Source organism: Equus asinus, chromosome 6, assembly GCF_041296235.1.
Source record: "Equus asinus isolate D_3611 breed Donkey chromosome 6, EquAss-T2T_v2, whole genome shotgun sequence".
In the NCBI taxonomy this organism is placed as follows: Eukaryota; Metazoa; Chordata; class Mammalia; order Perissodactyla; family Equidae; genus Equus; species Equus asinus.
In genome coordinates, this window is record NC_091795.1 from 43715768 (window position 1) to 43743429 (window position 27662).

A 27662-nucleotide genomic window follows, 5' to 3' on the forward strand; every position below is an offset into this window, starting at 1 on the left:
GGCAAAATGGGTAAGTGGAGCAGCTGGCACTGTTACTAATTCTGATCCACAAATGGGCTCAACTGGAGCCACACAGCTAAACTCTTTTCACAGGATCCAAGGGCTGAAAACTTTTGGCCAATGAAATTTTCCATAAAATTAAAAGAAAAAGAGAAATCTGATTAATCCAGTTCTGTAAGTAAAAACCATGAAGTTTCAACTAGGGTACAAAATATCAGGCAGACCAAAATTTCTTTAATAATGAAATAATTTATTATTTAACGGTTGAACAGTACAGTTTACATATACACAGCAAAGATCCTCTAAAACACGTAATAGTTCTAAAAATGCATGTGCTAACTGTAGTAAAAAGCACCATTCTCTATGTCTTGACACAGGATTTACATTGGCGTCATATTTACATAAAGAAATAAACATCTGGAAACAGAATTTCATACTCTCTCATCTGCTGCTCCCTCTTTCGGCTGTGTTTACCCCAAGGACGATGGCCCCCAACATTGGTGGTTAACGGTGATATTCCCAGAGCACCAACTCCAGGGACAAGGGGTAAAGGCAAGTTTGGTTCTCAGGTAGAAGCTAAAATGAAGAATGCTCCCTCTACCCCCTACCCCCAGAGAGAATAAGAAATCAAAAGTAAAAATGTGGATAAGTCTTAACATTGGGTGCCTAATTCTCATTTTATGCTTTTGAGAGAAGACAAAGATACTCAATTTCTTCAGCCGTTCAGTAGCTGACTCTAGCAGTGCCAGGCAATTATTTCTTCTTTCAGAAAGATATGGTATAAGAAAATCATCCATGTAATAAATATTAATGAACTCATGATAAATCACATATCGCACCCCCCCCCCAGGTATTTCGAAAACAAAACATATCACAGTCTACAGAGATCTGATCATGCAGAATGAGAAAAACCACCTCATCTAAAAGGGTCTCTGGGTCATCTTCTCCTAGGAAGGATTTTTAAAATCGGGAGTAGCCAGCTACCTAAACATACTGCATCCAAGAGTTAGACAGAAAAAGAAGAGATTGACAGGCAGGAAACTCCTTGCAGCCTGGACTTCCTGGTGTTCACACGGGGCATGTAGAGGGGGAAGACAGAGAAACTCGGGGAAACAAGTTAAGAAGAAAGAAAAGACTGAGATCTGGGGGAATAATCAGATTATAAAGCACAATGAAAGTTGTATTCTTGCCAGTATAGGATGGTATAAAAACCTAAATAATAATGTGTGTATATATATACTTTTCAAAAATAAGTTTTCTCTCTAAAGGATGGGGGAGAGGCAAGAAGAACAAAGCCCACAAAATCCATTAGCGAGACCCAAGATATTGCTAGACAGTTATTTTGAACATCACAATCCTGCCCCATTTACACTTTTGTTTTTTTCACACCTCAGGATTTGCTCTTGGCCACTTAGGGATGGAGAAGAGAAGCCCACAGGAAACCCAGGTAAGGACCCTTGTTTCTTCTGAAAAAAGTTGAGGTTAAAGGAAAATGCCCACCTTAAAAAAACCAAACCCACTCATGTGGCTGACTGCAGGCTCAGGGCCTACTTAACGCTCAAGTCTGAACTGACACTGAAATTATTTTAGTTTTGGGTTGATAAGGGAGAAGAATCTAGGTCCCGCTCAAATGTGATGCTCTTTGAATCACTATCTAGCACTAGGTCTGTGACTAGAGAAAGGAGGCAGCAGTCGCTCTCAGCACCTTGAAGGATTCAAGATCGCTGCTTAGAAAAGAAAACCAAAGCACAGACACCCTGGGAGCTTGGCCTGCTGTTCTAAGCCAACAGGCATGGAAAGCCACGTTTTCTGGGATGTTAACAGAAGCACACATATATATTTTCTCACTACAGGAAACTGGACCACATACTCTTCTTTCCCTATTTGCATTGCAATGGTATCAAGAAGAGTGTAGTTTAGATCTCCTTAGTTTTTTAAAATCAACTTTCACATAAAAATATGCATGTGCCTATATTTATACACATCTATAGTTACGTACAATTGTCAAAGTCTTAAAGGCTGGGGTTTATATCTTTGCCCATCCCCTCCCCCCAACAACCCTAATAGAAAGGTTTTTCATTTTGCTTAAAAAAACCAAAACAACCAAAAAGACTGTATAGCTCTTAACAGTCACGCTGGTGGCTCAGTGAATGAGAGGACAGATTGGCGAATCAGGGCTGCCGATCAGCCACGGGGAAGGGGAGTAGCTGCCTTGGGCTGAGTTTGCTGGTCCTGAAGCTTACAGTTTTGGTTAGAGCCAGCCCTGCCTGGCATGCTGATTCGTCTACCTCGAACTGTGAAAGCAACGTCTCACCCTGGTGCCAGTTTATCACAAGTGCAGTAAAAATATAGAGATCTATCAAGTTCCACATTTATATATGCAATCAAATTGAAAAGGACCAGACAAACAGTGCAAAGGTCAAATAATGACTGTTTTATATTGGGACAGTACAGTTCATATTTCAACCAAAAGACAAAAATGCAGTTTAACTCAAAGGCACAACAATTAAAACACAGAAAATAATGACATCTCTCAGATGCCTTATTTCTAAATTAAACAAACAAATACACAAATTTTGTTCCCTTCCCTCCCCCAATGCAAGCCCACAAGCTTTTCCCAAAGTCTTGAGTTTCGATGCCGTACAGCATCCAGCATCATGGACTCGTGAGGCGCTTGAACGGAGCAATTACACAAAATGCTTGTGAGGTCTAGCGAATGGCATTCGAAAGGGACCTCAAAGTGCAGATATATCTATTCAAACGTGTTACAGGCTGAGCTGGCTCTTTGAACACTATCACTCTGCTTAAATTCAGGAAGCAGGCTTTAAAAATGCAAAAGGCATACAAGTTGTATTTCAGTGCAAATCTTCAGCTGGTAATTGGAAAAGATTCCAACAAGAAAAAAAATCCTTTGTGTCACCTGCCCCTCCCCCTACCCAAAGCTGAAATGAAAAAAAAAAAACAGAAAACAAAAACAGAAGGAATTACAGATGACTTTGGAATCATTTAGGAATCCACTACTTCCAACTGAAACTTTTTTAATACATTAAAGAATCATTAAAAAGAAAAAACCCACAAAAGTAATCTCGCTTTGTTAGACTGCTCTTCATGCATGGAAGGAGCTCCCATGTGGAGTGCCTTAGAACTTTACGTTGGTTGTGTGGAAGGTGGAGGCGCTGGAGGAGTTGCGAGGCTGTGGCGTGCTAGAGACCGCAGGCCAGGGGGAGCACGCGGTGGCGGCCCGCTACTGGTTCAGCCGCTGAGCCCTTAAGGTTGCAGTGCGTCTGTGGATTTTAGGAATGTTCTCATCACTTTGTGACACATACTCTGTTTCAGCGTCACAGATTTTTACAAATGGTTCAAATTCAATGAAAAAGATTCGCTGGAGGCTGAAAACATCAAGACCTCAAAAATATGAATGCAAAAATATTAAGGGGAGTGAACCAATTTTGTAGATACCTACATACAAAGTTTCTAGAACATCTATAAAAAGCACAAAGTCATAAGAATTTATTTTCCATTACATTAGTTTATATAAAATGAATAAATAGTATTTATAGATTTAATGTGTGTTATATACATGTGCTCTGTTTTAGCTTAAATAAAAATGCTACACAGTGGGAGACCACTTAAGGGAGAAATCATAACCAAAAAGAAATCAGCCTTTTCCACTGTCAACCCAAAAGCCTCCGTAAAGAAGTTTCTGGGTGTGTCCAAAAACACTAAGGAGAGGGATTCCAGCACCATTGTACCATCCCCTCCTGTTCACCTGCAACAGAGAGAGTAGCAATGTGGACTTTTCCTTTCACTGAAGATGGACACTAGCTCAGCTAGTGCCAAAGCTCAGTTATTGCTGAGAGTTAAATAGGAAAATAGATTAGAACTGGACCAAATGTCACTTATTCGGAGAAAAAAAAAAAGAGAGGCATAATCACTTCGTGTTAAGTGGGAAATGGAGATCTCATTCATCTCTGAGGTAGGAAAAAAAAATGTTCCAGAGACAAGTAGCATAACAAACTTCCAGGGGAAAGTGTGCCTTGGGGGAGCAGTACACAGCGCGGTCCCAAGAACGTCGCACAAAAAGAGATTGTACCGTTTTGTTTGTGAGAACAAACAAGGTTGGAACTTTGATAAGATGTGCAACCCCAAAGACATGCTATCAAGGTGTCAAGGTGTCCATCTTAAAGTGAGAATACTGCTCCCATCCCCGCGAGGCTCAGGGGACTTAGCGCGGGGTGTGGGGGGGGGGGGGTGGGGGTGTTTTCTGGAGGTATTCCTGACTCCTCACAGGGTGAGGTCCATGGTTAAGTGCTCTCAAATGCTGCTTTCGAAGCTTACTTTGGAGCGCTGAGATCAGGATCTCAACTTGAAAAGTTTGTTTCCTTCAGTTTCCTAAGCACAAGACACATTTGTACATTTCTGCTAGGCAAATAACACAGTAAGCCAGAAAACATTAAGAAAGGTCTGGTAGACTACACGGGGACAGGAAATAAAAGGGGAAATTGCTGAGATGTGAAAGTTGCTTATTCAGTCTAAGAATTCTTGGGTGCTTCAAATTGATTGGAATGTACAGTCTCTCAGAGACAAATTTTTATGGAGAAAGAGAAGCTAGTGGATGCAATCAGAAACCCACAATCCTAAGCACTTCCTTGGGAACTTTTACAAAGCTGATTTTGGTGAAGGTGGTACACTGAAGTTTACGTGCAAGGGAGTTGTGGGCGGGTCCAATACACTACCTAATCCGATCCAACAGGGAGAACCATCCGGGAGGCCGCGAAGGGACCACTCTCTCTTATAGACCAAGACGCGTCTTGTGATTGTCCTGGAGCTTTATTCTCTTGATGCTGGAGCTGGAGTAGCCCTCGTCACTGCCGAGGCTCTGCATGCTTGCCCGCTCATCAGAATCACTCACACTGCTGCTGCTCCAGTCCAGCTCCCCCGTGAGATAGTCTGTGCTTTCAACGTCCACATCAATTTCTTCTGTGGGGAGGACAAGAGAGAGAGACATGGGTGAAGGCATTCTTCAGAAAACTCAGGCTGAATCAAAGTGGCTCCAGTCGAGCCCTTCTTCAGATGCTGGTGCCTAACTGTTAAAAGGAAAGAGGGAGCTATTACTGGAGGTCACACTACCCAGCTTCTCTAAATCACGAGCAGGTTCTTAGCTCCTTCTCTGCCGCTGGCAGATGGGAGAGGGCAAGGGAGGGTGGGGGAAGCGGGAGGGTGGCCGAGGAGGCAGGGACAGGGCTCACCCCTGTCAGAGTCTGAGCGCTCTGAGGAGACTGTGGAGCCAATGCTGTCCATCCGTATCCTCTCGATGCCCAGCTTCTCCAGCTGCCTCTTCAGGTGTCGCTGCTCTCGCTGAAGCTGGTCTATTTGGTGAACGGCTTTTCTATCACAATCTTCAAGTTTCTGCAAGTCAAAGAGGCAGTTGTTGGAGCCCACAGGAAGATTTCAAAATTGGCAATGACCCTACATCCTCCTGTCTAGCAGTGGAATACCCAATCTTCCTCAGAAGCCATTTGGTGTGTCACTCATTTAGCTTCTTGCAGAGACAGGACATTGACCGGGCAGTGACTCCTATCTTCACCTAACTTCTTCAGCATTGACAATACTGTGGGTACCTGAACCGTCACAGGGATTCTGGGGGTGAACTCTGACACTCTAGCATCCTGGTACTCCTCAATTTTGATGTTGAAAAGACTGCAGGCAGCAGCCAAACCTGGTCTCCCCTGTCTGCGGCGGTGCCCTGAGCTCCTAATTTCTCTGAACAAGAGCATTGCATGTGACGGTAGCTTAAGAAACTCACTTCCATTTAAACGGATGTTTATCCAAGTACACATCCCAATAACATGAGCACTTTTTTGTGTCATGCGAAATCTCAATTAACTTCTGTTAGCAGGAAATAGTCCCTTTTGAAGTCTCGATTCCAAATTGTCCAACATAAGAGCTTAGAAAATACATTTCCATAGACCATTTGTTTTTACAAATCTGTCCTCTAGCTTCTCATATTCTTCAGATAATTAAGACTGTTTAATTGTGGTTATTTTGCTGTAAACAGAGGTACTTTTCCCCCCAGAATTGTCATGTACGCGGGCTACTAACCATAATTCAAGTGATATTTGTCCAATCATGACGATCTAAACATGCTCGACAGTTATCCTGGCTGCGGCTCCCAGAGTTTGAATACAACTCCCTTACCCTTTGCTATTCAAGCTACGTACTGAGTGCCAACTCTGTTTCAGACCCTCTGGGAGGTGCTGGGGATACGAGGTGAGCACAAATATCCAGTCCCCTTCCTGGTGGAGTGTACATTCTAATGATGGAGACAACCAAATAGTCATGCAAACCATGGTCAGATGTTAACTGTGACAAGTGCTGACAGAGAGATACCCAATAACAGGATCACTAGTCCCAGAAAGGAGGTGACCAAGTCGGGAAAGTTTCCCTGAGTTAGTGATACCTGTGCTGAGATCTGAAGGATGACAAGAAGTTAACTGGGTGAAGAAGGGAGGGGACAGCATACCAAATAGAGGGAGCAGCACGTACAAAGGCCCTGTGGTAAGAGAGCATGACAAGTTCAAGGAACTGAAAGAAGGGCTGGAGCAGAAAGGAGCGTATGGCACAAGATGCTGCTATATAGGCAGATGAGGGCCAGTTCAGGCAGAGCCTGGGGCAGACCTGGTGACAGGGTATGTCCTGAGCCACAGAAGAATTTTAAACAGGGTGACACACTGATTTGAGCTTTAGAAGGATTGTTCTTGGGAAGCATGGAGATTAGCTTGGAGGGAGGCCAGAGGAATACAGGGAGGCCTCTGAGGACTTTACTGCAGCAGACAATGGTGAGGCGAAATGGAAGTAGACCAGGCTGTGAAATATTCAGGTCTTGGAGAAGACTTAGACACAGACAGCTAAGGAGCAAGAGTTATCAAGGCTGAGCCTGGGTTTCTGGCTTGTACAGTCAGATGGACAGCTGGATGGACCATTTAACTTCTGGTGCATATGGGTGAGCAATACTTCGTTGGATTCTGGACATGTTGAGTTTGGGGTACCTGTGATTCATTCACGAGGCAGGATGGAGGAGTTCACAGGAGAGGACTGTCGTGGAGGCATACATTTACTGTCCCTCATAACAGACAAACTCTTACTGGACAAATAAAGATAGAAGGTATCCCAAGGATACACTTACCTTTATGTGCAATTTGGCTTTTGTTAATAAACTCAGTGTAGTGTGTCGACTTGATTCAGGTCCAAGTGGCACCAGCCCCTTCAGCTTCTCCAGGCACAAGCGGAGATGGGCCCGTCTACAAAAACAAGATCAGAGCAGCATTTGAGAATTTCACAGTGGGCCAGAAGGCACCCTGGAAGAGCAAGTTCTAGAAGAGTGTGAAGTTGCCCAGGCCCAGTGATAGCAAATGCCACCAATGACCTCTGGTCAAATAAATATCTTTTGAAATTAGACAACCCTGGTGAAAATCAAGGAGAAGCAAAATCCAGAGTTTTCTAAAGTTGTCTCTACAGGTGTCGGGGTAGGGACTAATCTCTATTAGGCACATTTATCAAGTTATCTCCAGGTTTCTGGGTTATGATGTGACCCACAGAACATCCAAATTCAGAAAATAATGACATGCCAGGGTGAGAATCCTTTTAACCCAATACTTCTCTTTCAACACTCAGGACCACTAAATCGCTAGCCTATATTGTTGCTGTATATAGTATTTACAAATGTGAATGACATACACGTATGGTTATTCACTACAGCTTTATTTGTAATGGCCAAGATTGAAACAACCCAAGTAGGGACCATCAGTAGGGAATTGGTTAAATAAATTATGGTATATCCACATAGTGAGGGACTACACAGCTATGAAAAAAGAACGAGAATGTGCTCTACGTCTATTAGGAAAGTATATTGTTAAGTAAAGAAAAGCAAGATATCAAACCACGCATACAATATGCTATCTTTGGGTAAAAATAATTATCTATATTCACGGTTTCCTGTACCGCCATAAAGTCTGGAATGATACATAAGAAACTAGTGAACAGTGGCTGGGTAGAGAGAAGTCAGGGAATAGGGACAAGGCAAGGGGGGGAGTTTTTACTGAATAATTTGTTTTACTTTTGGTTTTTCAACCAGGTAAACTACTGCTATTCAGAAAATTAGATACAGTTTTTCAACATAAGGAAAAAGTCCATCATTGGTATTGCTATACCAACAAGCATGCTGGGCAGCTGGAGAGAACCACAGGGAGGTCTTGGAGCATGGCGGAATGGCGAATGGGACAGAGTGGGGAAGGGAGGAAGGCTGGTGAGGCAGAAGCTGCAGCGGCCCACGGAAGAGAGTGCCTCTAGCCACAGAGTGACCAGAAGTGCAGGAGTCCGTAAAATTTCAGCAATTGATTACACTTAATTGAAACCTTGGTTTGGGCCTTCTTCTAGAACCTAGCAGATTCCATGAATGTGAGAAATGGCCAAGATTCAGTTTTTGCTTCAGCCCACCACCTCCTTAAAGCCTTTGCAGGTCCCTCTAGCCTGTGGTGACTCCTCATTTTCTGAATACTTTTTCTTTATACTACTCACTGGGAAGTCCACTGTTCTGCCTGAATTGTTTGGTATTTGTTACTTAACCATTCATTGTGAACTCCTTAGAAAGCTGGGGCTGCAGCTTAATCAGGGCTGTGTTCCCAGTGTCTGCCCCTCCCGCATGCTTAATAAATGTTTGCTAATGGATTCTGTCATCTATCCAACTAGACTTAAGTTTCTTGAAGACAGAGTCCATCTCTATACCTTCAGCAGTGCTCAGGGTCCTGGGGGCCACTGTCCACAAACAACGACCTGGAGCAGAGCTCCTGGGAGCCTACCTTAAAGCTTAGTTCGCCCTTTTTGTCCCCCTCTTAAAAGCAAAAGTTCGGAATGCAGACCAAAAGAAGAAAACTGCTTCGGAAAACTCCAAGACATGTCAATATGCATGCTATTGACCGAGGAAGTCAATTCACCCCGTTCATCTCAAGACTTCAGGATGTTGCCCCAAGGCAGATCTAACAAGTGGTGCATTAGACATCCTCCTGAGCCTCCTTTCTCAGCTGGCTCTTGACAGAGTTGCCCTAGACTCTCCAAGGGCTCTCTAGCCTTGACAAACTCGAGGAGCAAGCACTCACTCCTGAGCTGGGAAGACTTAACGGGACAAACGCCCTACTATTTTATAAGACTTCTCTTGCTCTGAAAACCTGTCCAGGTGGAATGGCCACAAGCAAGACTCATGCTAGAGTTTTCCTCCTCTCACTACTGCATGAGGGGAAAAAAAGCAGAAGCTGTGTGTGTAAAATGTACTTGTTCACCTTGGATGATAATACTCTTCAAAGAGAGCCATGAAAATAGCTCACGTTATTAGAAACACCATGAAAAAGTATAATTAGTCACTTAAACAGTTATCCAACTTATTTCTCACTATAAAGTTTATAGATTAATTTTCAAATTAGAAAAAAATTCAAAAATTAGAAGTAGACTTTTCAGCTTGCTTGTTATTTGCAAAGACTGCATGATTCAGAACAGTGTCATATTAGTCCTTTTACGATGTGGGTTTATCTACAGATATGAGTATGTACATTTTTTAGGAAGTTTGTCTACAGATAAAAATATAATAATGTCATCTTTCCATGCATCGTCATTTCTAGTTACACAAGGAGTCCAGCCCAGCAAGTACAATTTTCACTACCCAAATGTGAGTTCCCAAAGAACATTCCCAGTTGTGAAACTAGAAATAAGCAATTTGACTAATTTGAGCTCAGGATAATACATGTTCATTCAGCGTTTTCTGGCCTAGTTCTATGAAAATAGGACCAGAGCACTTTCTGGATTTTTGCAGAGATCCAAAGTCAACTTGTCTTTGGCAGTGCGGCCTTGGCTTTCTCCAGTGCCTCACTGCTCCAGCCTGATGGCTACCCACCTGCCATCTGCCTGCAGACACATCCCCAGGCTGGTGTCTGGGCCAACTACCGCGGAGGGATGAGGTATGTGAAGCAGGCTCAGTGCCATCACAGAGTAGTGAAATTCGATTCCTGAACCAGGTGAAAAAGCAAACAGAGCCCTCTATAATAGCTCCCACAGAGGACCCTCGACCCTGAGCCACATACGCTCCCTACCCTGGGATCTAGAATCCTTCAGCCAGCCCAGCACACGCATGGAGCACCCAGATCTGAAAGATGCAGTCAAGCACTTGTCTCAGCTCTCCCTCCTCAGTCCTAACTATTCCCCTGGCCAGGGCTCTCTTCCTCTAGGAGGGGCCTAGTGACCCATTTGAACCAGGTCTAACTCCCCTTTGAGGAACTAGCAGGGCTTTTGCCACATATCCTCAACAGGAAGCCACTCGATACCTTCACCTGACCCCTCCTTGAATCTCCTCCCATTACATCTTCTTCAGACAGTCCTCCTGTTGCCAAGAGCTGCCTCCCAGCTCCCCACCCCCAGCAGAAAAGCGTTGTGCCAAATCCTGGTTCCCTCGTGCCCCTGACTGTCTCTTCTTTTTGCGCTGATCCAACTGCTTTGTACCTAGGTCATGAACTTTGACAAACTTCACCTGCTGACTCTTCAGAAACAGCGCTTTCATTATTCTGGATGGACTGATATATCTTTGGTCTACAGTAGCATAAAGAAACCAATCTGTGATCTGAGCTGTAGTCAGTATGCTCAGAATCAAGTGTGGCCTATAACCAGTGATAACGAAATTAGGTACAAACTACAGTCTCTTCAGTAAGTTTTAAGTATCTCAAATTTTATTTATTTTTGTTTTTAATTATTTTTATATTCTGAATCTGTCAGTCACTATACAACCAAATAGTGTTAGTGATTCAGAGTGAAGGTCTGGGATCCTAGCTTTGCTGCTTACTCCCTGTGTGACCTTGAGCAAATTACTTTACTCCATGTAGCATCAGTGTCCTCAGCATAGAGGAAGGATGACAACACCAGAGAGGGCTGTTGTATTAACTGAGACAAGGTATGGAAGCCCCTGGCCAGAGTCTGACATGGAGGGCTCCATCTATGGGAGCAGTTATTATTCAATCCTACCTTCGTCTGTAGATGGGTAATTACCAGGAACAGACACAGATAATTACAGCACTATAATATTCCTTTTAAAATCAACAGGGAACTCAAGGTGTCTCACTGGGTAGATACAGGCTATCTGGTAAAATCCAATTCACTGAACTTTTCCTTAAAGAAAATGGTTATCTTTTACCATGAAAAGATTTAATGGAAAATCTAACCCATTTTCTATTGAAACACAGATCTTGCTAATGCTAAAGCTACCATTTTTTACGTTTAAAAAATTAGCAAGGATTTTATATATAAAGCTAATGCATGCAAAAGGACAGATTCCTTTGTGGCCACTCACATCATGTAGAGGTGGGGGTAGGAGGGGCGCCTCTGAAGCGCACCCGGGCCTGCCTCCTACCTCTCTACTGCACTAGCCAAAGGGAAATAAAAATAGCAGCAAATATGTATTGACCTTGGAAATCCAAGCACACCTCTGGATGTGCTGTCCATATCTAGAGAACCTAAAATATCTCACATACAATGGCAGGAAGAAAGCATAGCATATTTAGGAACAAACTTAAAACAGTTTCAAAGGATCTCTGGAAAGAAAAACTATAAAACTTTGTTGAGAGACATAAGAAAATCTGAATAAATGGGGAAAAGTAGCACATTCCCAGATATGAACCCTCAAAGTAAAAATGTCAATGTTACCCAAGCTTGCCTACAAATTTAACATAATTCCAAGAGAAAAATCCAAACAGTATTTGTTGATGATGGAAAATTAATCTAAACATCATCTAGAAGAATAAATGTGTGAGAGACTGCCAAAAGTTTTGAAAAAGAAGAATAATGAAGAGGAATGTGCTGTACCAGATAATAAATTGTATTACAAAGCTTCAATAATTAAAAACAATATATACTAATATAAGAATAGACAGACAAATCAAGTGAACAGAAGCAAAAATTCCCAGAAACAGAGCTAAGAAAAGATAAGAATCCAGCATATAGTGGAGATAACACTGCAAATCCTTGAGGGAAGAATGGCTTATTCAGAAAATGGCAGGGGAGTAGGGAGGTTAACATCAAAATAAACTCCAAATATATTAAATATTTAAATATAAAATATATTCAGATATAGTTCTGTTGTTAGTCTTCCTTAACTCCTGTCAGCTATGAATGATGGAAAACTAAATATGCCAGTGCAGGAAGTCATTCCTGAAGGGGACTCGGGGCTGTCTGAGGCACCACCTCCTATCAGAGCTTTGGCACTGAGAGAAGGTACCTGGGCTAACCAGCGCGCTCTTAGACAATCCTGAAGGCTTCTCTTTTTATTTCTGCCTCCAGTCTCAAGGTTTCTTGAGTCTATCCATGTCTCTTTCCCAGGTTGGCAGATGTGTAAACTGGGGAAAAGATGCAGCAAAAAAGAGTAAGGCTATAGGCAGACTGTGCCATCTGAAGATAGTGCTCCTGAATTTACTCTGTTACCCCGATGTGCTCCCTGGCTTGGGGGTAGTCAAGACCAGGAATGGTGTTAAATCAGGTGTGAGTGCACCTGTGCGTGCATGCCTATGTGTCTGTGTTGTGGGGGACACATTGTTATCAGAGTTTACTCCTCTTTACTGAAGGGGTAACTGAACTCTCTCCTGGAGACTTTCACAGTAAAGTACACGACATATAAAAGAATTACAAGGTCAGAGCACACAGGCTGGAGCCAATGAAGAGGGCAGATAAGTAAGTTCACAGTAGAAATTTTGAACGTACACATGGCTCTTGTATTCATTTACTCCAGCAGCATTTCTCAAAGGATTACCATGCACTGCTACCTTCCTAGGTGCTGGGGACATAATGTTGAGCAAGACTAAGTCCCTGCCTTGGAGGTACTCAAAATTTAGTTGGAGTGATCAAACATGTAAACAAATTATTGCAGAATTATTTATCTGAGCTACTTTCAGACCATGACAAATATCAGCTCCCACAGAAAGTTCTAGAATGCGCTCCCCTTTGCCCTGTACCAAACATATTCTTTCTTTTCCCTAATCTACATCTTGTTTGACTTAACTTCTCCGTGAAGATTTTCAAGCTTTCATAGCCTATCATAAGCCGTTTTTTCTTTCCAAATACATCACATTCCTTTATGTGCTACAGACCTCCTATGTATCTAACTGTTCTGTTTTCTTTCATCAACAAACAATGGAAGAGACCAAGTCTTCTATTTCATGTTAACCATTGGAGCCTAGAAACAACGCATCTGCAGATGCTGACCCAAGAGAAGACTCTGACATCTTTGGTAATTCATGTCTTTTTCTTTGAGAAACGTCCTACTTAAACATGAATCACTGTACCTCATTGAGTACTAGTTTTCATTAAAACTGAGCCTAAGATTATTAGTAAAGGAGAAAAAAAGAGCTACATAAACAATAACCTATTAACTCTAAGGTCTCAGCATTTTATCTCCTACCTTTCTGTGGACAGACTTAGCCAATTAAATAGCTTCACAAATCCTATAGGATAATTGGAGATTGAACAAAAATAATTTCAGATGTGGGTTTGTATGAGCTGTATAGTGAGAAAAAAAGGTTATTTAGTATAGAGTAAGGACAAATAAATCTTCTTAAAGAGTCAAAAATTATTCCCTAAAAGTTATTACAGGTCACAAGAGATCCTAACCTCCAGATTTTGGGTTGAGAACAAAGCCTTACAGGGTTACACAAAAAAATCCAGGTGAAGACTATAAGTCATGCTTTGAGAAAAAAAGTACTCCCTTTTCTAAAATGATCCCTTTATAAACAATTTCCAAAAGCATCATTATTACCAACTTAATTGGAACCTTGGAAGGTTTTGAAGATTTCTCATAATTGTGATAGTAATCTTTGTAAAAAATACAAAGGTAGTTATATATGCTAGCTGAATGGGAACACAGCATTCAGTGAACAATGCAAAAATAGCAATTCATGGTGGTTACATTTTGAAGTTATAAAATCACTTCTCCGTTAAAAGTGTGAAATACATAAGTATACCACATTAATATTTCCTTTTAGAGCCCAATTTTAAAAAACACAAAATATATATTATTAGTAGTACTTGCTAGCTCTATCTCACCCTTTGACTACTAATGTCTATGACAAAAAAGTCAGGGAGTGCCCCCTATACTCCAGGTAGGGGACTGGAAATTGGTTGAATAACCAGCATATGTCTCTTGCCCAAGTTCCTACAAGTGCAGATGCCATCTACCCAAGAGGTACAGTCCAGGAAAGATGGATTCTAGCGGTACAAATCGGAGAGCTCCTCTACATCATCACCATAGACAAGATTTGCACACTGATACCTATATCCCTCTCTTTTGTAATAACAAGGCTGGGCCCTTAGCCCCATGTGGCAACAAAGCAACGTGGATTTGTTACAACATCCTAGAGTGAAATCTGAGTGTGGTCAAGGGAGTTCAGAAGCAGTAAGAGTGGTGCAATGCATACCACAACTCAGACCCAGGGCCAAAGTTAGGCCCCTTCCCATATAAGGAGCTTGGCCATTTGAAAAGCCAAAACCCAAAAGAAACAACTATAGGGACCTTTAATCAATTTGAATAGCCTGCCAGAAGAGACCTGACTGGAATGGTTTCTCATGCCAGACCAGATGCCACTGACACACTGTTTGACCAAACGAAAATAACAGCTTAGATCAAGCTGCTGAGTCCTCCTCCCAGAGCACACGCAAAAATCTTTTGTCATGGGGTCAGAAGACTCTGGCAGAGGTAATCTTCTAGACCAGCTGCCTAATTCCAGCAAGGCCTGCATACGCACCATTCCAGAAAAATGAGTGTCTACTATCAAAGGAGATGCCAGAGCCTTCTTTTGAAAAAGAGTCCATTCTAGCACCTGACACCTGACCCACTGGCAGCAGCTTATATGCACTCATTCAATCTCCATTTGCTGAAGGGCTTATTGAAAGGCATTCAAACCAGAGGAATTCCCAGCTAAGAGAAGGAAACAGCAGACTTATCAATAAATGGCACATAATGACAAAAGATGAAAAGATTTCCTATTCCCCAACAATAATTAATTAGTAATTAAATGGGAAATCAATAGCAATTAAAAAATATATAAACCCAGAAATACTGTTTACAAGAAAAGTGCAAAACCTACATGGAAACACTACAAAACTTTACTTAGAGACAGAAAAGAGATGTGACTAAATGAAGACACACTATAAATCCTGGAAAACAAGATCTAATACTTAAACATGAACTTTTTAAGGTTAACTTATAGTGGAATTATTTAATTTTGATTTTGAAAATCCCAAAAGAATTTTGGGTATAGGGAATTGATGGGTTGATTATAAAATTCATCAGGAAAAATAAACTGGTGAAAATGGCTAAGAACATGGTAAAATAAAAAAGAGAGGAAGAGGGAAGAGCAAAGATTTGCTTTACCAGTTCCTGAAATGTACAATAAAACCTCAATGATTAAAACAATGTATATGGCACAGGAGGAGCAGATGGATCAGCGGAATGCAAGAATAAGTCTAGAAACAGACTTAGCCGTGAACAAGAATTTAGAATACAATGGAGGCAAGCAACTTCAAACAGTGAGAGAAGATTGATTCTGTAAAGGTAAATGACAAATGGGACAATTCTGTGATACACAAAGGGGTAATTTCTTTCATACATATCCTTTATATTATAGAATCTTTTCAAAATAAAGAAAAAGATAAACTGAAAAAATTGGGCAAAGGTTATTATATAATGGGCAATTCAAACACACACACACACTGTCAAAGATTTGAAAATTGTTCAGCTGTGCTAGAAATAAAAGAAATGCAAATTAAAACAAGTTGTCTGCGTGTTTTTGTTTTTTACTTATCAAATTCATAAAGGTCTTAATTATAAAATCAACTTGTAAAGGTATAAGGAAAACATGGCCTCTAACCTGCCTGATGGGCAATCCAGCAGTCAACATCAAAAACCCTAACAATGTGGATACCATTAATTCCACACTATAAATTTACCCTAAGGAAATAATTACGATGTTTGACAGAGATTTATCTACAAAGTAGTTTAAGGAAGGCTTGTTTATATTAGCAAAATGCTGGAAAGAATCTAAAATGGAGGACTGGTTAGATGAGTTATGGCACATCCATATGATGTAATACTGGGCGTTCACCAAAAGTAATGCTAGAAAAGGAGATTTGGCGACGCTGGAAAATGTTCATAACATACCTTGAAAAGATTGAGATTATTTACCATATGATCCCATGTTGATTAAAAAAAAAGTATGCACAAAAGTCTAGACAGATACAGAACTTAGCAGGAGTGTCAGCTGTTGTTACCACTGCAAGTTCTATTCTAGGTGATGTTTATATTCTTTGTGTCTGAACTTTCCAATTTTCTACACTAAACTATATTTTAAAAGTTATTTTCCAAAAACAACTGGAAAGATACATTTCAAAGTTCCGCTGGTTTCCTCTGGCTGCTAGAATTATGGATGATCTAATTTTTAGTATGACTTTCTATATTTCTCAAAATTTTCTACAAGATTAGTTTCTAAAAAAGAAATACCACACACTCACCAAGGGTGTTTCCTCAGGAGGCTAGACCCACAAAATTAGTTAAAATGCAGAGAAGCACAGGCTGAGTAACAGACTCTAATATCTAGAGTGACACTACACTGAGCCTTCCACCCAGGGGCTTGGTCTCCGTCGGGCTCCGTATTCCCAGCACCTCGCACATGGCATCGATGGTGCCCCACTGAGGCCTGTCTGTTGAATGGAAAATACCGCCACCACCACCTCCTCCCATCTCCGCCATTCTAGAAGTCTTTCCTTTTATCTTCCCACCGATGCCAAGATTATTAAAATGGTAGTGTTGAGTACAAAATCCTCATAGTGGAGTCCTGATGAACACCAATTATTCAGAATCTCTAAAGTGCCACAGAAAAGGTTTCTGTGTAAAAAAGCTAATCCAAGTATAATCAACTCTGCAATATCAAAGAGAAAAACATTCCCATCATTAGAAGCTGTTCTCCTAAGTTGCTTTTTTTTGTTTTTTGAGAGCCATACCAATCTTATTATGTGATGTTTTAAGGTAAAAAATGGCTAATGTGTATCAGCATTTAGCAAAGCGATGTTCTTTTACAGGATTCAGCTACCAAAACGAGGGGGACTACAAGAGCAGCTGTTCAACTGACCTCAAAAGACTAAAATCTTAAGCATCCACACCAAGAAGGGAGAAGAGTCCGACAACTTTAACCTCCCCTCTGGAGCTACAGCAACCAATGCTTGGTTAAATTAAGTAAACTTGACTCCTTACTTCCTTCTCTTCTGTTGACACGCTTTAGACTAGAGAAAGAATTATCAAGACCTTAAAAGACCAAATTCTAAAAAAGAAAGGGCAGTAAGGAAACTAGATAACTAACCCTTCAATGAGCAGAAGTTGACTGGTCATACAGAGGCAGTCTGAATGATAAGCAGCTTGCCCAGTAGCAACTTCCAATCCAGTTTTCCAGAATCTTTGCCTCCATAGCCTCCTGTGCATACCATCTTAGCGCTTAGTGAATTAACTGAAACTGTCTTTGCGTCTTTCTCAATTAGACAAACTACGTTTCTCTAGAATGGGAGCCATCTAACTTAATACTCTAGTGTGAACTCATTAATACCAAGTACTGGGCACAAGTTCTTGGAGTACTGCAGGCAGAAAACATCCCTGAACTGCCAAAATAAATGATAAAACTGACATTCTGTGGCATTCTTGCAGACGGGAAAGGCACAAAGCTGCAGTAAGCCTACGAGCCCCTACTTGAAGGGATGAAATTTTAATAGGAAGAAAAATACATGCCTAAGTAAAATATTAGAAGGGAGAAGGAGAGTTAGAAGACTTTTCAGCAGAAACAGTCCCAGTTTACCCAGTTCACCCCAAAGGCAGAAAAATGGGAAAGAATCTAAAGATGAGAAAGAGAAACCACACCTGACTACCTTTCTACCTTCAGAAGAAAGAGTTTTGAGTTTCCAGTTCATGGTATGTAAATCCCTAAGTGTAAAGGAAGCTCTGACTTAGAATATGGTCACATTCATGGAGAGATTAAAAGGGAAGAGGGAGGGATGGGGAGAAGCACATGTGCAGTGAGGCACACTCAACCCCCTACACACAAACACACATACACGTGCGCACACACGATATTTCACAGTGGAGTAATGCTAAATGTTTGCCCTGCTCCAATATTTTCCTTCCTAGTAAGGGTCTGGTCTGTCCTTTCACTGTTAGGCTTCCTCTTCAAAGGGGGTTTACATGAAATAACCACATGTATTTACTGAGCCATCATTACACATCATCATCTTGTTCATGCAGGGCACCGAGAAAGCCACTCAATCTGGATGGGTAGCCTGTATTTCAAATTGATGGGAGCTCAGAGACCAGAATGAGGCTTGTTCAATGGTTCTCAGCCCTGCTGCACATGAGAATCACCTGGGGAGCTTTTAAAACAATACTAGTGCAGAGTCTCAACCCAAACCAATTAAATCAGAATTGCTAGGGGTGAGGTCTGGGCATTGGATTTTTTGTTGTTTTTTTAAAGCTCCACAAAGAATTATCATTAATTTTTTTCAGCATGGTAAAAGCAAGTGGTTATGTTTTTCTAAAAAAAGTCTTCACTAGAGATAGAAGCAGATTTGCTTTAAAATACTCCATGGAGAGGGGTGGTTTTGATTATACAAGACTGGCAAAATGTTGATAATTGTTCACACTGCGTGACGGACACATGTGAGTTGATTACATTATTCAGTCTACTTTTGCATATTTGAAAAATTCTATAAAATTTTTAAAATAAAATCAGCAGAAATAAAAATGTGTTCTCTTTCCCCAAATATATGTGTATAATATATTTAAAATTAAAAATATATATTTTTAAGAGTGGGCCTGGGCTAACATCTGTTGCCAATCTTCTTTTTTCTTTTTTTTTTTGAGGAAGATTAGCCCTGAGCTAACTACTGCCAATCCTCCTCGTTTTGCTGAGGAAGACCGGCCCTGAGCTAACGTCCATGCCCATCTTCCTCTTCTTTAGACGTGGGATGCCTACCACAGCATGGCTTTTGCCAAGAGGTGCCATGTCTGCACCCAGGATCCGAACCGGTGAACCCCAGGCCACCGAGAAGCAGAAGGTGTGAACTTAACTGCTGCACCACCTGGCCGGCCCCTCTTCTTTTTTTTCTTCTTCTTCTCCCCAAAGCCCCCCAGTACATAGTTGTATATTTTCTAGTTGTATGTCCTTCTAGTTCTCCTATGTGGGACGCTCAGCATGCTTTGATGAGCAGTGCTAGGTCCGTGCCCAGGATCTGAACCAGCAAAACCCTGGGCCACTGAAGCAGAGCACGTGAACTTAACCACTCGGCCACAGGCCTGGCCCTTATAAAAATATTTTTTAAAACATTAAAGGCTTTGCAAGCAATCCTAATATCCAACTAGAGTTGAGAACCATTAGGCTACACCACTGAAGGATGGGAAAACTTGATTTGGAAAGCAAAGATTTAAGTAAGCAGCAAGAGGTAATCCAGGTGAGAGAGATCAACTCAGGCTGACGGCGAGATGGAGCCCAGTGAGGTGCAGGCCTCCTCTACTGGGCCACCATCTCCAATTTCTCCTATGTACATATTTACCTGAATTTTGAGAATCTTTATTCACAAGTAAACTATAAACACACATAGGTATGTATGTGTATATATCTGTGTGTGTATAAGACTTAAGACAGCACTGCCAATTATATTCAGTAGCATGTAATTTTTTAAAAACACTACTTGTGGAAACAATGTCCATGACCTAAAATGCTTTGGCCTGTGGAACAGTCACACAGAAAGGCATTCCTCAGGAGGAGCAGACTGCAGGGGTGAGAGTTGGGGTGTGGTCTTTGGAACTGGGGAGCCCTTCACCTACCTAAGTGATTTACGGGCAGTGCTGCTTAGACGGCCCTGAGCGAACTCTTAACTCAGGTGCTACTTGTGGGAGGAGTCAAGAAGAGCAACCAAGTCTCAACTCAATGAATAGAGAATGCATCAAAACTCCCCCATCTCCCAAAAATCCCCAACTCACCTATTCTTCTCCATTTCATTGTGAGTTGATCTGAAAGAGGAAACAATAAGAAAAGAGTAAGATTATTCTTGTCTTAAAGGACTACTTCAACACCTACGCAATTATTTTAACTTCTTTCTCTCCAAAGTTGGTAGCAGAAGACAGGGAAAGGGAGAAAAACTCCCTGGGCTCTACTAAAGAAATCAGTTGCTTTGGGGAGTTAGAGAAACGTAAAAAAAATATCTAAAACAGAGTTTAAGAAGTGACAAACTAAGAGGCATGCATTCCCTAGTGGAAAAGTAATCCATTTTAAGAAAGGAAAAAGGGTCTATTTCTACAGAGAGAAAAACAGCTGCACAATGCGATGTGGATTAGGGTTATATAATCCCACCAGCTTCCTTCAGGCTGAGGGTAGAACAGTGCAGGTGGCACCCCTACCCCAGCCCTGTAGTTTTCTCTGTGCGTAGTATACACCAAAATTTTATGCTAAGTTGTTTGACTATAGGATAGTTTTAAATGAATAAAAGTAACCTCTCTTGCCTCAATCTCTCTACTCCCTGAAGTAACTGTTGAAGAGCTACCAAATGATTTCAGGAAGGGGCTTCTAAAACTCAGCCCAACAGAAAGCTGACAGACTGGTTAAGGCAGCACTGAGGGTGAAATCTGAAGTCCAGCCTTGCCACTGACTAGCCCTGTGGAAGAAATGAAATTCTTTACTATTCCGTCCTTGGTTAACCCCTCTGTAAAATGGGAATAAAAATTATTGCCAATTATCTACTGAACAAGCATGGAGCAATGAGGCAGCAACTGTAAAAGTGATTAGAGAGCCTTGGATGAAAGCTGTAGTGGATGTGAAATCATATTATTAGCAGGTTTATAGCTGACCTTGAACATAAGGTCGGGTCTAAGAATTTATGGACAGGTTTCCACAGAAGTCACAAGAAGTCAGTCTATGTGGTCACTTCAGTGTCTTCCTCACACAACTCCTCCCTAACAAGTTATAAAATAAACTTGAGGAACCTCCCAGCATTATAAAGGAGCTGAATCTTGACCTTTCTTATGGAAAGTCTCTGGAATCTAACCAGTACAGGAGACTATCACCTGGCTCAGGTCATGAATTCTGTGGGGCCATAATGGAAAGCTTACTGGGCCTAGGAGATAAATTCTCACAGTAATCATGGAAGAACACTACTTCCGTGAATGCTCAGTTACTCCTTTAGGTGGGGGGTGAGGGGGTACCGCCACCAAGTTCATTCACACCAGAGACTGGGGTGGGTGAGAGTGTGTATGTGGCAGGGAATATTCCTGAAAAATTTCCAACACAGCACTAAAACTTCTCTTCCACAAGGCTCTTGAGATACCAATTTTTATTCACGAGGAAAAACAATAATGACGATATTTTAAGTTTTAGAATATTTGTTTTCTAGATAAAGGACATGTGAACCTTTTAAAACTGGTTAATTTACAAGCTTTAAATCGATTCACTTGGTTATCCCTCAGCATTCTTCAGTTACATTTTTCTGAAGGTTTACTTCCTGCAATGGCGAGCAGGATATCATGGTTAACAAGAATCTGGCCTGCAACCACAAATCTGTGGCTTTAAAGCGCGTGGCATTTTAGTTTTAACAGGGAATAACAAGTTCAAAGTCTCACAGATTTTTTGAATGGACGAAAGTATACGACAACAGCTGGTCAAGATTCCCCCATTTAACCACAGACAGGGACCATCCGTGGAAGGTGGTGGCATAGGGGAGGGTGGATATTTGAAAAGAACATGGTCTCTGATTATAGAAAATAACAGCACACAGGGTACCCTTACCCAAAATTTCTGGAAGATACATATAAAAATATTCTGAATCCCCAACAAAAACTGTTTAACAAATTCCATAAGAGGCACAACTCCTTCCAAACTTTGAACAGAGTTTTAGAAACTACAGATCTTATTTGATTGCTTAAGAGTGTTGAACACATGGTGATTTTTACAAGGAGACTTATACCTAATGGCTAGGGCATTTGAAGTGCATTTGGTTTACTGAAACTGAGTTTGTCTTTAATGAAAAGCAGGCCTTTCAAAAAATGACCAGTTCAGAGATTGCTTGCCAATTCTGTTGATGGGTAAACATTTATATTTTTAATTAAAGCATTATAAGAATACGTAGACATCTTGCGTCAAAATTACTTTCTATGTGATTACTGACAAGATTTGATAATTCTGGAATCACTGATAAAGGTCGAATGTCACCCATTAAAAAGATAACTGACAAAAAGATAACTAAGCCAAACTACCGAGTATCTGAGAATAGGAAAAGTCCTTGGGTTCAAAAAGACTCCCCATGTCAGGTCAGCTATATAGCCACTGTCTCATAAAAGAACTGAGTGGCAGGTCCTGAACTTCCTCTTTCAAGGAGTGCCAAAGTCTGCTTTACCAATTTAACAAAACATACTTTTAAAAACTCTGGATTTCAATTATAAATAATCAGTAACTGATTTCAAAAATCAGCAGGAAAGAAAAAAAGATTCCATCTCCCTGTATTCCAGTAGTTCCCTGGATGACTCCAAAATAATCAATACTCATAATTTCATTTGTTTTTGTTGTTTTTTTTTTAAACAAGCAACCAGAGAAACTTACGATTTGCATTTTTAGTTCCCAAGAAGTTTGATATCTGGCTAAATCTTTTTACCGTCCAAGGAAAAGTACAGTACTGACTCTACAAGCAAAGAGCACAGCGTTTCAATCCGAATTAACAAGAATAAATGTTATCCAGGGGTTACCCAAACCAGCAGTCATCTCTCCATGGCCCTTACTTCAGTTCAAAATCCTGGCCATACATGGCCTTAGATATAAGTCTGATTCAAATCTAGGTGTCAAACTGCACTCTCTGGGGAGATGTCTCACTGCGCAGGGATGGGTCATTCCAAACATGTCAGGAAGGAAGTGATCACATTTAAACAAAACAGCCCGATCTTGCTTCACTTGTTTGCTTCGTGCCATCTCCAGGTTTAATCATGGTCTCTCAGAGATCCTTGCACCACTGACGATATCAGGCTAACCCATATTAGTCAAGAATATGGGCAAGTGTGATAGTCTCCTGTCTTTAACCATGGAAAGCAAACCAAACTCATTAACAGAAGTAATAGAACTTTTCCCAAAATTAGGAGTTGCAGCCATTTTTCAGTTATAATCCTGGATGTTAAAGAGAGGAGAAAGAATCTGTTTCTTGGTTTGAAATTCTCAACGATCATTATTTTTCTTTCCTAATCACCTTTTGGGACCAAGCTACTTCTCTTCAACAATACCCCTTCTTTTCCTCTCCCTACTAATGAACATCCACTCCACAACTTTCCTTGTGAAACTTCAGGAAAAATAAAGCGCTAAGGATTAAGCCTTGACTATTAATATGGACAATTCCTTTCAAATCATGAGTGGACAAGAGTAAAAGCGACAAAAAACCCAAAATACTTTTATTCCAAAAGGGAAGAAAACTTTTCCAGAAAAATAACCCAAAAGGCTTCAAAGTTCTTCCAAACAACATTTAAAAAATTAATAGTGTAACAAACTGTAACAGAGCGAAATTATTTTATACCATTGCATAATACAAGTCAGTATTAACATCCTTCTTAAAGGCCCTTAGTACCCATGCACACATCTACCGGCTGCCACTTTCAGGTAACGCTAAAGAAGGGCGGGAAAGGAAAAACCACGAGGTAATTAATTACCAGGTTCATCCTTCCCGTGCCTTCCTATTCAAGAGCTCAGCACTTGCGTGCGGCTCACATCCTGTGGTTCTACCAGCATTAAGGACAAGAGGGTGAATCAAGGACAGAAGAGGCAGCCAGAACATGTGAGTTTTAGGTTTAAGTGGGAACCTTCTGGCTTGTAGTGGTCTGTATTATGCCACAGAGGCTAACCAGATACAGTTACTTGCAGAGAGCTATTCATGAGGATAGGAAAGGGGTAAGGATTCTAAATCAGTGATGAAAATATCAATGATTTTAATTAACTGGGATGAAAGGTATAATTGAATGGATCTAATAAAACAGATTTCCTAGCTAACGTATTTTAAGGGTAAAGATGGGGAAAATGGGGCAATCGCATTAATGGAGTACTCATGTACCAGGAACTATGTTCAGGGCTTTAATATGGGATTTCACTGACCATTAACCAAACACTTCCCAGTGAGATTCACGGATTTAAAGAACTAAAAGGTGAACATAATAGGGTTGTGGCAGATTAATATTTTAATACTATATGTTCCTCCATCACCAAAGAGGCAGGTTTTAACCTCATGTCAAATAGGAAATTCTACACCTATGCCAAGTCAGATACTTTAACATGTTTATAAAATCTTCACTATGAAAAGTAACAGAAATGGATAATGTCCAGTATTCGCAATTATAGAAAACTTGCCCTGAATCTGCAATTTCTGAAGGCAAAATATTGTCACTGTTGCTAATCTCACTTGAAGTTTTCAGATTTTTGTTCCAAAAGGGAAGAAAAGCAAAATTAAATTGAAAAAAAAGTTCATAAAGAAATGTAAAACATTTCCATTTCTCTTTTCTCTTCAGTCCCCCCCTCAACCCAAAGGGAAGGGCTGCTTCCTCCAATGGCTTAAGACCATGTGTGCAAGACTCAATCCTGATCGCCACTTAATTTACAGGGTTATAATCACAACGGGCAACTTCCACCCTGCAGTTTGTGTCATCTGCAGGAGCATCTAAAAGAGAAAGAGAAATATTTACCAAATTACCTGCTACTGCTGTTGTTCTTCTTGGATTTGTTCCTCCGTTTTAAGGCATCTCTGTCCTTGTTATTGTATGGTAACATGGAGGCATAACCATGTTCAGCTTCTAGAAAACCGGAGGATCCAGTTAATGAATGAGCCCAGAGCATTCAATACTCCCTCCCCGCCACAGTATTTCCTTTTTAAAATTTATTTTTCCTTAAACGAATATCGTGGAAACAATTAAACGGAGCAAGGCGGAATTCTCAGAACAATGATTGTTTTTTTAATTGTGTGAATGCCCTCAGTTCGGAGCAGGTGTAAGGAGCACTCCAGCTGCTCATTGTTGAGAAAGACACAGCAAGTCGCCGAGCTCACGGAGCCCGGGTTTCCCACTGGCGACGTCCAGCAGGTTGGTGTGTGTTAAGTGGGACCAGCCTCAGGCGAAGGTGCGGGGCAAACACCGAGGGTTGGGGGGTGAGGGGTGGGCAGGGGAAGCGCTGCTCCTCCGGCTGGGAGACGGGGCGCCCGGCCCAGCTGGGGGCCGCCGGGACGAGCCCCGATGAGGTAAACCAAGGGCCTGGCTGAGGGGGCCCCGGGCATCCCACCGCGACGGGGTGGGGAGGGGGGGCGCTCGGGACCCCGGGGCGCAGCGGCCCCTTCTCCACCCCCATTCATTGCCTTCGAGGCAGCGGCGGCCTCCCTTCGGACCGCGCGTGGGGAGAGCTGGAGGGGTTGGGAGCGCTCGCGGTCGCGCTCTCCGCGTCTCCAACTACCCCCGGAGCGGCTAGGCGCCCGGACCCGCGGCCGGTCCCTCAGAGCCTCCGGCCCCGGCTCGGGCCGGACCTCTCCCGTCCCCGTGCACCTCTCTCCCGCCGCTCCAGGTAGTCGGCCGCCTCCAGCAGCATCTGGATGTTCATCCGAACCGCCGTCGCCATTCTGCACCGGGGGCCGGAGCCACGGGACCAACCCCCACTGCCCACAGGTTCGCCGCCGCCGGACACCTGCGCCCCGCTGTGGACCCCGCGGAGCTCGCTTGAGAGAGCCTCTCTGGAGACCACGCTCGCGGGAAGGGAAGGGGGCCGGTGAGCTGGCCACCGCCGACACCGTGACAGATCCGGAGATGAGCAGCCGCCGCCACCGCCGCGGAGTGTTTATCCCCGACTCACCATCCCCCCGCCCCCAGCTCCTTCTCTTGACAGGCCCGCTCCGGCAGCGTTCCTCATTGGGCACCTTAAAGAATGCCCCGCCCCTGGCCTTGTCCGATTGGGGGAGGGCATCAGGACCCCGCCCCCAGGGTCCGCTCCTCTCACTCGTTGGCCACGCTTGACAAGGTCCGGGCTCCACCCCCTCTTTCCAATTGGTGACAGGATTCGCAACTCCGCCTCTTGCTCCCTCCCTGTTTTCCATTGGTTCTATACCGACAACCAGGCCCACTTTGACTTTGTTAGTATTGGTCAAGAGCTACAGAAAGCGAGCCACTTCGCCTGCCTCCCATTGGTGGAGCCTTCTGAAACCTCCCAGTACGATGACGTCACCTTTCTGCAGGCCCGGCGAGCCCTGAGTGGCTGGTGGCCACTCCTCCTCCCCGGACCTTGGCATTGGCTGGGAGGGCAGACCCGGGTGCCGGGCGGCGCTGATTCTCCGGCCGCCGCGGAGCTCGGCTTCACCCGGCGTGGACCTGTTGCCGGGACCTGTCTCCGGGGAAAAGTTCCGGGAGCTGCCGGGAGTCTCTCGAGTGGAAGGCTGGCCCCGAGCGTCGCCTGAGCGCTCTGCCCCGCTCGGGTTCGAGGCCGGAGCCCTGGGTCTGGCGGCCGCGGCTCCAGGCTTCCCGGGAACCGGGTGGCTGAGGGCCCCGCCGCGAATCCCCCTGAAGGGAGAGCGGCGCCGGCAGCCAGCGGGCGCCACGTGGCTGTGGGGCTTGAGGGAAAAGCCTGGCTCGTATTAAACGCTCGCCGCCCAGCGCTTTCTCTCCTCAGAAAGCGCTAGAATCGGGCGGCTGTATAGAGCACTGAGCTCGCCAAAGGCACTCCCGTCCCTCCCCCGAGTGCTGGCACAGTTACTTTCTCACGAGAGTGGGTTTTAAAAGCTCGGAAACCTCCTGTACCAACAGAATGACGTTGAATCCCGAGATTCTTTGACACAAATCTCTTTCAGAGTCTTGTCGTCTTCTCGTTTTAAATGAAAACATTCAAAGAAATACTTCCTTTTCAAGACGTCTTTAAATGGTGTTTGTGTGGGGGGGTGGTACCAATATAAACGTATATAGAACTAAAAAGTTTAAGGATTGTTCCCTAAGCCTATCAAGATTTTTCAGATGAAAGCTATCTCGACACCCAAGTTACATTGTTAATACGTTGACATCTCCATTTTAAAAAGTAGTAACAAGTGTCTTGGTAAATTGAGAGTCCTGAATATAGAAATGAATAAAGCTCGCACATATTTCACAAAGATTTTTTTAAAGTTTATTGTTGACAATATATGACAATAATAGCTTAATCTGGTAATTCACTTATATTATCTCTAATCCTGAATATAACCCCATTAGGTAGGTTATTACATTTTGCTCATGAGGAAACTGAGGCCCAGAGAAGCTAAATGGCCATCCATTCCACAAGAGATGGAAACTGAAACTAGATGTGTCTCACGCCCAGCCGGTGCTACCAATGTCCCACTGCTAGTTGTGCTAAAAAACAAGACAGTTAAGAAATGGATTTCCAGATTGAGTTACAAAACACCGACACTCAAACACAAGGGAAAAAGAAAGAAAAACGTACATAATGGGAAATTTTTAAACGTGTCCTTTTTAATAGTTGACAAATCATTAAAATTAAGAAAACTCAATAGAATTAATAAGTAGAATA

General features: G+C 42.5%; 1 protein-coding gene across 2 annotated transcripts; it reads right to left on the bottom strand.

Moving 5' to 3' along the window:
- Positions 1–229: 229 nt before the first annotated feature.
- MXD1 (MAX dimerization protein 1) lies at positions 230–26015 on the bottom strand. 2 transcript variants are annotated; one of them, XR_006529297.2, is made up of 7 exons: positions 25664–26004; positions 24826–24925; positions 20099–20128; positions 7187–7301; positions 5250–5409; positions 4737–4980; positions 2415–3284 (listed from the first exon to the last, which is right to left on the bottom strand). XR_006529297.2 is itself a non-coding variant. In XM_044772626.2 (6 exons), exons 1-6 carry the CDS (start codon positions 25734–25736, stop codon positions 4793–4795), a joined length of 666 nt encoding a protein of 221 aa, XP_044628561.1. In that variant the 5' UTR covers positions 25737–26015; the 3' UTR covers positions 230–4792. The 2 variants fall into 2 exon arrangements, 1 of the variants encoding a protein (XP_044628561.1); XM_044772626.2 differs by having other exon boundaries at positions 230–4980; positions 25664–26015.
- Positions 26016–27662: the final 1647 nt, after the last annotated feature.

Bases quoted from the DNA above. Each gene is read 5' to 3' on its own strand.
- MXD1 (XM_044772626.2), bottom strand. From the start codon at position 25,736: ATGGCGACGGCGGTTCGGATGAACATCCAGATGCTGCTGGAGGCGGCC. The intron at 24,926-25,663 runs GTGCACGGGGAC...CCGGTTTTCTAG, and splicing joins CCTGGAGCGGCGGGAGAGAG to AAGCTGAACATGGTTATGCC. The intron at 20,129-24,825 runs GTAATTTGGTAA...TTCCTCTTTCAG, and splicing joins AAGAACAACAGCAGTAGCAG to ATCAACTCACAATGAAATGG.